This window comes from Takifugu rubripes, chromosome 19 (genome assembly GCF_901000725.2).
Source record: "Takifugu rubripes chromosome 19, fTakRub1.2, whole genome shotgun sequence".
In the NCBI taxonomy this organism is placed as follows: Eukaryota; Metazoa; Chordata; class Actinopteri; order Tetraodontiformes; family Tetraodontidae; genus Takifugu; species Takifugu rubripes.
This window is the reverse complement of record NC_042303.1, coordinates 10,000,623-10,012,401: the sequence shown is the minus strand read 5'-3', so window position 1 is coordinate 10,012,401 and position 11,779 is coordinate 10,000,623. Positions and strand designations below refer to the sequence as shown.

The following is an 11,779-nucleotide window of genomic DNA, read 5'->3' as shown; positions in this document are numbered from 1 at the left end:
ATCTGTTGTTTTGTCGATGGATCGTTTTGACTCATCCATAGAGGTGGTATCAGTGTTTCAGTTAAATGATTATGTGCAACTGTATGGATTGCATCCAGTTAGTGGTTGACTGGGTGATAGAGTGCAAATAGATTTTGCTGTGATTTACTCCTGCTTGTGTGTTTTGTTTTCTTACTGTGATTGCTGAGGTCAGGTGACCATAGTTTGCATCTCATTTACACTCTCCTGTGGCTCCTCGCAATTAAAAATATTTAAATATTGCTATTTCTAGCTTTATTATCTTTTCGCTGCACAGCATCTCTAAATTAGTGTGTTTCTTTGCTAAATTCCAACCAACACTGCATTAACGGAAACCACACAGAAAACAGGTTGCGTTTGAAACCAAATGCTTAAAATCTGAAAAAATAATGTGTTTTGTAAAGTGTTTAAGAACAGAAGGTGTTCAACATATTTAGATCTCAGGTCAGTGTAGCGTCCATCCCCAGAGGCAACCTTCAATCGTTACATGACTTAATTATGCAAACAGTTTAATCTGGATTACTAAATGCATTTTGAAGGGCCTAACTGGAGCACGTGCTTCTTTGACTCATCCTCCACATGCGTGAGATTGAGCCCTTCTCCTGAGGTTTAACATTAAGGGGGTGCCACCCCCACATCCCAGTTACTACATTATAAAGATCTTCTAGTGAAACGGCACTTCTCATTCTACATGCGCTCACGTTCAGGAAGTACCATCCGTCTAAACGAAAAACGGAAACTTCCACCATGTTTCTTCTGAAATTACCTCTATTTATATTGACTCTTTATGGACTGATTCTTAATTCAGCTGCCAATTGCCCAGAAGGTAAAGTCTTACTTTCAATTTTTCCTTGAATAGCTGAAATACTGTTGCCTGCTTGATGTCATTTGATTGTCATGTTTTCCTCATGAGCCTTATTTGCTCTTGTGATCATCAGAATAAACCTTTGATTGTTTCAATAATTGAAGGTCAAAGAGTCGTAGGAAAAAATCAAGGCTGTGAGGACTGCAAAAATGGATATTTTCAGGAAACAGTAAATTATTCCCAATACTGCAAGGTGTGTAAGAAATGTGACAAAGGTGAGGCCTGAAGCACTTTGCTCCATCTTTATTTTTATGGACGTAAATTTCCTCCTTTCCCCTGGCTGATGTGTTCACTGTCACGTCGTTAAATCCGACACGGTAGTTTTAGAAATAATTCAGCCAACTGTTTTAACTTTGTTGGTGTTTGAAAGTTTTGGCCTTGAAATAGATGAATAGATGTTTGGAAATGCAGTTTAATTTTATTGTATATTTCTTTGGTGTATCTTGCATCGTATCTTACAGGGAACAAGTTAAAGCCAATGAAAGTGACATAAAGGATTCAGTGAAGGTGGAATATATAAGTGCATATATAACTTTAGACAAATTGTTCATTGATATCAAATTTTCCCACACTCCTTAGTGACACATTCCACTGTATTCAGAGGAGTTGCATTTGCCAAATGTTCAAATTCAGCATCCTGTTTCAAACATGTAAAATGTGTGAATGAACCCCCTCTTTTGTGGCAGAATCTGGGAGTGATGTTGAACACCCGTGCACAACGACATCAAACACCATTTGTAAATGCCGCAAAGGGTTTGTTGCAAGCGACAATGATTTCTCCACGTGTCAATGCAAGGCTGGATTTGGTAAAAAGTCTGGAGGTAAAGTCTGATCACAGGATACTGAACGCTGTCGATTTGTTTGTTTGTTTGAATGATGTTTTGTCTTTGCCTGCCAGAATGCACGGAATGTGAAGACGGACATTTCAGTAAATCTATCAATTCCCCCTGCCAGAAGTACAAGGAGTACGTCCGTCCTTCATGATTTTAGAAAAGCGCTGCGCGGTGTCCCCGGTTCCCAACATCTCTGTTAACTTTCTTCCCCTGCAGATGCAAATATGGAGTCAATATTACTGGAACCAAGACCTCAGATGTTATCTGCAATAGTGTGAAACACACCGATGCGAATGCACCACCCACACCAAGTAGAGCAGTTTCCCCCGACCAACTGCGGGAGAGAGTTCCGATCCAGAAGGTGTTAACCACCGCCGCCACCACCATGACGACCCCCAGGCGAATCCCACACTCCGACACTTCCTCCCCTTCAAGGACAACCGACCCCATTGGTAAAGCCCTGCCGCCCCCGTCCGCACACCCATAAAAACAGCAAAATAAGCATCAAATAACTGCAGGTCTTCGCCGTCCAGGTTTCCTCATCACCTTCGCAACGGTTGGACTGCTGATGTTGACCGCCGTGATCATCAAGTTATACATCATCTTTTACTTGGAAAAGCACGAATCGGGACAAAGTATGTCGCAACATTAAAAAGAGATTCGTTGAAAATGTGAAACTTTTCTAGATAGCAAGAGGTTTTATTACAAGAAGAAGATACAGCCGTCAGAAACTTAGCAAGCACGAGCCAGCATTTGTCTCCTGCTGATGTTTGGTTTTAAACATCAGCAGGAGGCCTTTTTCTTCGCCAGCATCTGAGGCTGAAGGTTATTCTAGCACGCATTAATGATAGTTACATTTGTCCCGTTCGTTCACAGAACACGAGTCGACATGCGGGAGACCGGTCGAGGAAATTGGAGGCGGCAGTGAGGTCTGTCTGAAACTGACTCTAGAAGAAAACTGAGATGGATTCATCCAGATACGCTGCGAACATTGAGACCGCCCAGTAATCAGAGGATTTTCCGCCTGATCTTATATGTCGTGTGTCTTGATTGTCATCTGTTTACTTCTGTAGACGTTCATTTTTAAGGTATACTAATGATGCAATGTGGATGGACAGGGCCTTTTTCTGTGAGAAAAACCTTGTTTCATAGAGTCACAGTAGATGTGAGAAAACATTTCCTGAATTTCTCTCCGTTTTAATGTTTCCGTTTCAACAGTGTCATGTCCATGAAATGAGAAAAATAAAAGCATATTTTAGTGTTGTGCAGGCTGTGGGAACTTCCCCTCGTGGGATTAAAGGTGTCTCTATCGTATTGGTTTTCTTGTTTTCGTGCACCTGATTAGAGATGTTCCACGACGTCATTGCGGTGAGATGCATCATGAAAGTGTGCTCCAGATAGTTGGTTTTATGACCTGCACCGAGATCAGAGGAAATGGGCATGTGCCGCATTTGGGCTCAGTGGAAACAGCCCAAAAAACAAAAAAACAACCTGGAATAAAGCAGGGAGACACAATAATGTGACAAAGAGGATCAAAAGTCTGTTACTGCGAAATAATAGGGAAGTGGAAGCAAAACAAGGCTCTGAGGGGAAAAGGTGCTTGGATTGTGTCTTCATGAACGACCCCTTTTGTTGCAGTGGGTGATTAATGTGCTGTTTTGTGTAACATCCTTGGTTTGTTTTCATTTAAAATGCGAAGAGGAGCCCCACAGAGAGGTGGTTACAGTGTTCTAAAATTCAAAAACTGTAGTAAAGTGGAACTCATGGTAATATACAGCGAGCTTGTATGTGTGCTCTTAGTGGAAACAAGCCCTGAGAGGATGTCAGGAAGGATGTTTTTAGACATTTTCGTCACAGTAAAACTGAGTAAGCATGCTCAAAGACTGCAAACAGATTCTCTGCACAGTTCCAGGAAGTCAGTTTCAACTGCTTTCTGCGAATAAAGCATGGGCTGTTCTAAGAGCAAGAAAAAAGGGGCAAAGATTGCAGAACTGGTAAATGTCAGGCTGTCATATTATTGATCGGCACACAGCCGCGGAATTCCCCTTTAATGTGCTGTAACATACAATGGTTTAGTGACGCTGTAGTTTCTACACCAGGTATTTTTTTTTTCAAATATCATCGGCGGTGCTTTATGGGCGCTGGAGTTTTTAAATGCCGGGATTTAACCTTTGCTGTGATGACTTTAAAATGTAAATGTATACAGGCGAAGGAGCCCACCAACAGACTGACGTCCTCGAGGAAATTTACACGTGCAAATGTTGCAACGTTGTGGGGGTGAAGCCTCACAACCACAAGGTCGCGCGTTACGCCTGGGACCCTCTTTTCTCCACCCGCCCCACATCTTCGGGGGGGGAAGAGGGTCCCGGGGGGGGGGGCAATAAACAGATAAATAAACAAATTAAGCAGGCCCACAAGTGCACCGTCGCACACATAATTATCAGCAATATCAAGAGATGAGAGACACTTCCGAAGGAGAGACACATGAGGCAGCGAGCTTAGAAACTCAAATGTCAAAGTGGTCTTCCACTTCCTGAAACAGGTTGACTTGCGTCTGAGACTGACGTCAGCCAACAAGCCCGATAAATCCCTGAGCGGATCACCGGCGCGCCAGTCAGAATGGATCCTCTGTGTTTCCCACTGGTGGTCTTGTGTTTATTTCGCCTTTGGACTGTAACATATGCGATAGACTGTGGGGAGGGACAGTTTGAAGGAGAGGAACGATGCTGCGACATGTGCCCCCCGGGTAAGACAGCAAAATGTATTTGTAATATTATAAATATAACATATATAAACTAGGAAGAAACTTGAAATGTATATTCATCCTGTTTACAAGTTGTTCCTACTTTAAATGTAACTCTATGTTGTATATTCATGTCATTCGGGCCAAATTGTTCATCGTATGAGTAATGATTTTATTATTTTCCTGTTTTGGCTCCCTGAGGCCAAATTCCAGAATTGAATTGAATATTTGAAGAGATGTATTGACAACCATTTATTTGATTTGATGTTTTTCTATAGGAAAATATGTGAAAGAGTTCTGCACAAAGGATCAGCAGACTGTTTGCAGCCCGTGTGAGGAAGGTTACTTCTCCAGCCAATACAGCCTCTTCGACAGATGTGACGTTTGCCAGCGGTGCCAACAAAGTAAGACCAAAAGCCCCTTTAAGACTCTTCCTCGCACTGATGTCACAAAATGCCCGTGGCCCAGATCGTGCACGTTAAGGATGCATGTGATGCACGCACACTTGTGGTTTGAATCCTTGAATCTGTCCACAGACTATACCCAGAAATGCACACCGACGACAGACGCGGTTTGTTCCTGTCAGCCCGGTTTCCTGTGCTCCAACAGTCTGTGCTCTCACTGCCAGGAGGACAAGGACAGCGTGGGAGGGACACCCAAGGTCAGTCCCACACAGACAGGTAGGCATCTGTCCGCCCATCCATCTGTCTGTCCACCTGTCTGTCCAGCTATCTGTCCGCCCATCCATCTGTCTGTCCACCTGTCTGTCCATCTGTCTGTCCATCTATCTGTCCATCTATCTGTCCATCTATCTGTCCATCCATCTATCTGTCATCCATCTATCTGTCCATCTATCTGTCCATCTATCTGTCATCCATTTATCTGTCCATCCACCTGTCCATCCATCTGTCTGTCCATCTATCTGTCCATCTATCTGTCATCCATCTATTTGTCCATCTATCTGTCCATCCATCTGTCTGTCCATCTATCTGTCCATCTATCTGTCATCCATCTATTTGTCCATCTATCTGTCCATCCATCTGTCTGTCCATCTATCTGTCCATCTATCTGTCATCCATCTATTTGTCCATCTATCTGTCCATCCATCTATCTGTCATCCATCTATCTGTCATCCATCTGTCTGTCCATCTATCTGTCCATCTATCTGTCATCCATCTATTTGTCCATCTATCTGTCCATCCATCTATCTGTCATCCATCTATCTGTCATCCATCTATCTGTCCATCTATCTGTCCATCCATCTATCTGTCATCCATCTATCTGTCCATCTATCTGTCTGTTTATCTATCTGTCATCCATTTATCTGTCCATCTATCTGTCCATCCATTTATCTGTCCATCCATTTATCTGTCCATCCATCTATCTGTCCATCTATCTATCTGTCATCCATCTATCTGTCCATCAATCTGTCCATCCATCTATCTGTCATCCATCTATCTGTCCATCTATCTGTCCATCCATCTATCTGTCATCTATCTGTCATCCATCTATCTGTCCATCTATCTGTCATCTATCTGTCATCCATCTATCCATCCATCCATCTATCTGTCCATCTATCTGTCATCTATCTATCTGTCCATCTATCTGTCCATCTATCTGTCCATCTATCTATCTATCTATGTATGTGTCTATCTATCTATCTATCTATCTATCTATCTGTCTGTCTGTCTGTCTGTCTGTCTGTCTGTCTGTCTGTCTGTCTGTCTGTCTGTCTGTCTGTCTGTCTGTCTGTCTGTGTCCGTCCGTCCGTCCGTCCAGGGACCAACCCTAACCCCGATGGGCATCAGGTCATAACAGCTCTGATTGTCGTGTCATTTCAGCAAATAAGCAAGGCAACGGCTCAGACTTGGTCTCTGTGATCCTCTCAATCAGCTTCCTTTTGCTCTCTGTGGTCCTCCTCTTACTTCTGGCTACGTCCTGCCTGAGGAAACTGAGGAGGCTATCTCGTAAGTGAGCCGGTTTCATCAGGCTCCATCCTTGATTAAGTCTTAATGGGGCTAATTTACCAGTCGTTTAGCATTAGAGTTTAATACTCGGTCTCTTTGTTGATGTGTTGCACTGGGTGATCCACTGCTGATCTACTGATGAGTGGATAGTTTTTTGTGTGCAAACATGTTTGCTTTATTAAAAAGGTTCCTCCATTAACCTGTGTGGGCTGAAGGAGATGGGATAAATGATGAATAATGAAATCAACACACTGGTTAACAAATAACCTTAGCAAATGTAAATAAAAGTAATGAAATGTGGATATGAAGATGATAATTAAAACCACAGAGAACTGTAAAATATAACAATGGTAGAGACCTTAAATAAATGAAATATGACACAACAGCAAGCTGCTCATACTGCTCCTGTTTTTAAAATATTTCGTTATTTTAATTGCGTTGCTCTTTCAGGTGACACTAATGCTACTGCTGACAATCTAGCTATCACTGCCAAAACGGCTGACTTCCAGCTGTCCCAGGAGGAGAGCGGGCTTTCGCTCATCATCCAAGATGTGTCCAAGGACAACGAGTATGTGGTCCAGTTCAACCTAGACAAAGTTTGATTCACAAAGCTGTGATGAGAAAAAACAAACAAAGTCACGGGAGTTCTGTGAATTTATTGAAAGGCTCATACACTATCAGGACATGAGCGAGGTATGTGACTCTTGTATGCTACACAAAGCCATACAGTATCTATATACTGGATGCTCAATTGCAACTCTAAAGTGTCAAATTCTGATGAACAAAAAGTTTCAATTGAATGTTCATTGTTTCATACCTCATGTGGCATCATAGCTGGTTTCAGAAAGACACGTACTGATCTCTGCACAGTTGGATCGGTGCCTGTGTAGCAGTGGTGGTACAAGCCCTGGAGTTTCCTGCACATAAGAATAAATGTTAACTGCAAATGTATGTTTTTCATCACTCAAAAAGCTACAAAACATTTTTGGTGATTGGAGAAGACCTTAGTCAGTGACTTGTGACTGGCATAAAACTATATGTATTTCTTCTTTTAACAACATACTCTGGTTCAGCAGTTTGTTAGGTATATTTTTGTATCGTTTGTAATACATTTCCTGACTGTACAGTTTGTAAAAGAAATGCATTAAATATGTTGATCATCTTTTCCTTTTTAATTTCTGACTAAAGGTTTTTTAAGAGCAAAATAAATAGATAAATAAATAAATAAATAAATAAATAAATAAATAAATAAATAAATAAATAAAGGTTGTTTGATGACCAATGCATTGGCTGTATTTCCGCCATGTGGCCGCAGGGGGCGCTGTCGGCGGTCATGTGACAGTGGGTCCCGCTCCGCTTCCTGCCTGGAAAACGCCACATCTGACTGGGAGTAAGATAAAAACAGCAACAGGGGAGTGAGCACCGGACTAAAGATGCTGGCACTAATAAACCGGATTTTGGACTGGTTCAGGGCTCTGTTTTGGAAAGAAGAGATGGAACTGACACTGGTCGGCCTCCAGTACTCGGGAAAAACAACATTTGTTAACGTCATCGCTGTAAGTCTTTAGCTGCTAACTTAGCAACAGTGCTAAGACTGTGCAGCTACCATTTAGGCTAATAACGGGATGACAGGTACCACCCAAGGGGATAGGGCAACGCTGTCTGGTTCTCGAAAAAAAAGTGCATTATAATATTATTTTGGACCAAATGCATTCAGAATAATAAATAAATAAAGCTGGAACTGATTGAGATTAGTTCAAGCTCAGCCTCAAAGCAGCCTCATTTCAGCTGTGTGTCATCTAAAGTGCTCCCAAAGTGTGCAGCCTGTTTCAACCACGAACAGGTCAGTCTGACAGTCTCTTTGGTGCACATGACACCCTTGCAACAGGCTCAGTAATCTAACATACTGGTCACTGGTTTAGTCTTAAAGTGGTGCTGGTAAGAAGAGGAAGAGACGGTGAGCACTGGTTAACAAGTCGAGCCCATGTTAGTGGCAGCTTAACACGCAGCCCCTTGAGTAGTATATAGTCATTACGTTGAAAAGATGACATTAAAAACTCAGGACTTGCAAACTTTGCTTTAAGTGATCTTGGACGCGTGGTCAGCAATGATCAGAACCATGCTCTGTCACATGCTCACATTTTCTGTGCATTTCAATGTTTTTAATGTGTGTGTCAGGGAAAAGGGGTTAGGTTTAACTTCGGATTTGAGGAAGCTGTGCTAGCATGACCCAGATTTGCAGACTCAGATCGAGTTGCAGGTAACGAGAATGCTGCATGTTGATTTTGCTTTTTGAAGAAGCAAACAAACAGGTAGAAATAGCTCTGGTGTTTTTGATGGAAATAGAGGAGAGTAGAAGAACAAGCGAGTGGTTAATGGGATTGTAGTGTGGTGGTTCCTCCTCTCTCAGTCATGAGACTGCTGAACTCATTTTTACTGAGCCTAATCAGGTGACCAGAGCAAGTCATATGCTGTGTAAAGTGTGTCCAGCTTACATGCTTGAAATAGAGGAGGGGGATTGCTTTGGTATTTTAACTTAAGTGCATGGATTATTATTTTCATGAATACCCTTTGAAATCATTTCTGGCTTCTTTATATTATCTTTTTTTTCCAAAGAAAAAACTGATACTGATACCGCAAAGAGATACAGAAACATGAGTGAATTTGTCCCTAATTATGCTGATATTTCCAGTCAAACATGACGCTGGTTTAAAAGAAATCGTTCACTTTTGGCTCTGCTTTCAGTCGGGGCATTTCAGCGAAGACATGATCCCCACGGTCGGGTTCAATATGAGGAAGGTTACGAAAGGAAATGTCACCATCAAGGTATTATTCCTGTTGCCGGTTGTGAAATGAATCCAGAATGTTGCTCTGTAAAGGGCAGTAACACAAATGTTACTAAAATTTGTCGTGAAAATCATTTTGTTGTGCTTTTTTTTTAAACATCAGATCTGGGATATCGGAGGGCAGCCGAGGTTCAGGAGCATGTGGGAGCGCTACTGTCGGGGAGTGAACGCAATCGTGTGAGCATTCTAGTTTCAATCAAATCAGCTGCACATGAAATGCATTCCATTTACAGCAAACGCGTGCACGCTCATTTCAGTTATATGGTGGATGCAGCAGATCAGGAGAAAGTGGAGGCATCTAGAAACGAGCTTCATAACTTACTAGACAAACCACAGTTGCAAGGAATTCCCGTAAGTGTTGATCCACAGCTGTTTGTGTGAGTGTGTTTTGTGTGATTACTGCAGTGGTTAAGCAGAACCTCTGCATGAGTTGCAGGAAAAGTTGTTTGCTGCAATTTCAGGTTTCTTTTCCTTTGTGTTGAGGTTTTGGTTCTCGGTAACAAGAGGGATCTCCCCACTGCTATAGATGAAAAGCAGCTCATTGAGAAAATGTAAGTGAATAAACATAAAAGGTTCACTTTTGTGTTGGGATTAGTCTAATAGGAGATGTGATAATTCAAAATCTTTAAAATTAAGGTTCCTTTTTAAAAAAAAATGACATGCTCACATTTTCTTTGTAATAGGAGATGTGATAATTTGATTTAAGCTGCATGTTGTCCTGAGTGTATCATCATCTGTTCTTTTTCCCTTTAAAGGAATCTTGCTGCCATTCAGGACAGAGAGGTTTGCTGCTACTCAATTTCCTGCAAAGAAAAGGACAACATTGGTGAGCTGCAGTTCAAACCCTTTGCATTGTCTCATATTAACTCAAGGGTGGATGTTTTTTAACCTACTTTTTCTCCTTATTCAACGTTAAGTGTTGAATAAGAGAAACTACACACTCGCACACACAGTGTCACAATACCAAGATGTATCCTGTCAACTATGAGTGACAATGAGATGCCAAAACTACTATAATTTAATTCTGGCAGCCTTAATGCAATATAATCTTGGTTGGTGCGTGCATAGCTTGCAAACTGAAAATGTCTGGATCTTTCTGAGAGGACTGAATGTAACTCTTCCCCTTCCCCAGATATCACACTTCAGTGGCTCATCCAGCACTCAAAATCCAGGAGAAGTTGAAAATTCTGGTCCAGCTGTTTTGCAATGTAACCTCTTGCCCTGCCTCCATCATTCTGTGATGATGTACAGACTCCAGCCTGTGCTCGATACTGCACTGTCCATTATGTTGTTGTTGTTTTGTTTTTTTACACTGTGTCTGTTAGCCCCTGTTAGCACATTACTAAAGCAATTCTAATACAGATATTCTGGAATGCAAGTGGCATCAGATTCAAAAAGCCTTTTCTTTTGACTCTTGGCGTTCGTCACCTGATCACGCTAAACAGTTTAACGCCACTGAAGTCAGGCCTCTGATAAAGAAATCATGCTCCTCATATTGATGGTGCGGACGCGAAGACATCCTAATTCCTCTTAAACTCTTGTGACTGTCATCTTTGGTTGGTCTGGCCATCTTTAAATGCCACTTTCATCGTGTTAGGAAATTGAGCATTTATTCAATTCAGCTGAAGCCGTTCTGTGAAACTATCAAGCACGTCTGATTTTTGCTGATGTGAGATGTGTGTATATGAAAATGATTCTATTTAAAAGGACTGAATGTAGTAAGACTGTACAGGATTGTGGGATTTACGTGGGCTCATGTTGAGACGGAGCCTCAGTGGAACAATGAATTTTTGCTGAGTTGAGGCTGATTGTGGCAGAATTGAAAGTGCCTTGTGCAACGTGTCTCTCAACTCTGAAAGCAGTTGGCAAGGTGTAGGAGAAAAGAAACCCACCGCGTCAATATACTCAGTAATTAAAAAGGCATGCTTTTTAATTTGATTAAGTCTCTTTTTTTCTTACACGTGCTCATAGAAAGGAGTTGAGTTATATTGCTACAGTTGTTGTTGAGGCTTTAAAGCTTCTTTTCTACACAGAAAACACAAGAGTACATCTACAAAAATATTTGTGGGTCCCTCCTTTGCTTGTTTTGTACCACTTTTGCTTGAGTTCACATTTTGAAGATTTGAACACCTCATCATCAAAAGCGGGCCAAAATTTGATGGCTCAGTTATCTGCTGCCTGAAAAGTATGCATGAATAAGACCATAGAGCCTTTAATTATACAACATTTTACTAATTAAATGTACACGAAAATTAAGAGATATTTAGGTAAATGGAGGAAATTATGTATTATTATTATTAAGCGGTAGGCAGTTTCTAAAAAAACTACGTGTTAACTTAAACTGTCATTTTTAATAATGCACTTAATCTCGCAAATGAATTATGGCATTTTAAAAAAAAATACCGCACATATTTTCACAATAACGCAGTGCACCAGTTACATGCGACTAAAATAAATACAACTTTGCGGAGTTCTAATTGATATTCAAATTAAGATTTATGTTTAGG

At 41.3% G+C, this 11,779-nt stretch overlaps 3 protein-coding genes and 1 long non-coding RNA gene across 5 annotated transcripts; 3 read left to right on the top strand and 1 right to left on the bottom strand.

The window, feature by feature from the left end:
- The first annotated feature begins 680 nt into the window (after positions 1 to 680).
- On the top strand, positions 681 to 3,427 carry LOC105417838 (tumor necrosis factor receptor superfamily member 4). Of its 2 annotated transcripts, none has more exons than XR_965329.2 (7): positions 681 to 844; positions 957 to 1,098; positions 1,570 to 1,704; positions 1,782 to 1,848; positions 1,933 to 2,168; positions 2,250 to 2,351; positions 2,593 to 3,427. XR_965329.2 is itself a non-coding variant. In XM_011613951.2 (7 exons), the coding sequence occupies exons 1-7, from the start codon at positions 766 to 768 to the stop codon at positions 2,676 to 2,678; spliced, it is 816 nt and encodes a 271-aa protein (XP_011612253.1). In that variant the 5' UTR covers positions 681 to 765; the 3' UTR covers positions 2,679 to 3,426. The 2 variants fall into 2 exon arrangements, 1 of the variants encoding a protein (XP_011612253.1); XM_011613951.2 differs by having other exon boundaries at positions 988 to 1,098; positions 2,593 to 3,426.
- Positions 3,428 to 4,078: 651 nt separating this feature from the next.
- Positions 4,079 to 7,655, top strand: tnfrsf18 (tumor necrosis factor receptor superfamily, member 18). Its single transcript, XM_011613950.2, has 5 exons — positions 4,079 to 4,462; positions 4,738 to 4,863; positions 4,996 to 5,139; positions 6,301 to 6,426; positions 6,877 to 7,655. The coding sequence occupies exons 1-5, from the start codon at positions 4,336 to 4,338 to the stop codon at positions 7,026 to 7,028; spliced, it is 675 nt and encodes a 224-aa protein (XP_011612252.2). The 5' UTR covers positions 4,079 to 4,335; the 3' UTR covers positions 7,029 to 7,655.
- Positions 6,929 to 7,829, bottom strand: LOC115246781 (uncharacterized). The gene is made up of 3 exons (XR_003885853.1): positions 7,706 to 7,829; positions 7,244 to 7,343; positions 6,929 to 7,037 (listed from the first exon to the last, which is right to left on the bottom strand). It is a non-coding gene; the product is annotated as an uncharacterized lncRNA (long non-coding RNA).
- On the top strand, positions 7,766 to 11,210 carry arl8ba (ADP-ribosylation factor-like 8Ba). Its single transcript, XM_003973325.3, has 7 exons — positions 7,766 to 7,982; positions 9,172 to 9,252; positions 9,376 to 9,449; positions 9,530 to 9,623; positions 9,756 to 9,823; positions 10,028 to 10,098; positions 10,405 to 11,210. Exons 1-7 carry the CDS (start codon positions 7,860 to 7,862, stop codon positions 10,452 to 10,454), a joined length of 561 nt encoding a protein of 186 aa, XP_003973374.1. The 5' UTR covers positions 7,766 to 7,859; the 3' UTR covers positions 10,455 to 11,210.
- The last annotated feature ends 569 nt before the right edge of the window (positions 11,211 to 11,779 follow it).

Bases quoted from the DNA above. Each gene is read 5' to 3' on its own strand.
- LOC105417838 (XM_011613951.2), top strand. From the start codon at position 766: ATGTTTCTTCTGAAATTACCTCTATTTATATTGACTCTTTATGGACTG. The intron at 1,849-1,932 runs GTACGTCCGTCC...CTTCCCCTGCAG, and splicing joins CCCTGCCAGAAGTACAAGGA to ATGCAAATATGGAGTCAATA. The intron at 2,352-2,592 runs GTATGTCGCAAC...GTTCGTTCACAG, and splicing joins AAAGCACGAATCGGGACAAA to AACACGAGTCGACATGCGGG.
- tnfrsf18 (XM_011613950.2), top strand. From the start codon at position 4,336: ATGGATCCTCTGTGTTTCCCACTGGTGGTCTTGTGTTTATTTCGCCTT. The intron at 5,140-6,300 runs GTAGGCATCTGT...GTGTCATTTCAG, and splicing joins GGTCAGTCCCACACAGACAG to CAAATAAGCAAGGCAACGGC. The intron at 6,427-6,876 runs GTAAGTGAGCCG...TTGCTCTTTCAG, and splicing joins GAAACTGAGGAGGCTATCTC to GTGACACTAATGCTACTGCT.
- arl8ba (XM_003973325.3), top strand. From the start codon at position 7,860: ATGCTGGCACTAATAAACCGGATTTTGGACTGGTTCAGGGCTCTGTTT. The intron at 9,253-9,375 runs GTATTATTCCTG...TTTAAACATCAG, and splicing joins AAGGAAATGTCACCATCAAG to ATCTGGGATATCGGAGGGCA. The intron at 9,824-10,027 runs GTAAGTGAATAA...TTCCCTTTAAAG, and splicing joins AAGCAGCTCATTGAGAAAAT to GAATCTTGCTGCCATTCAGG.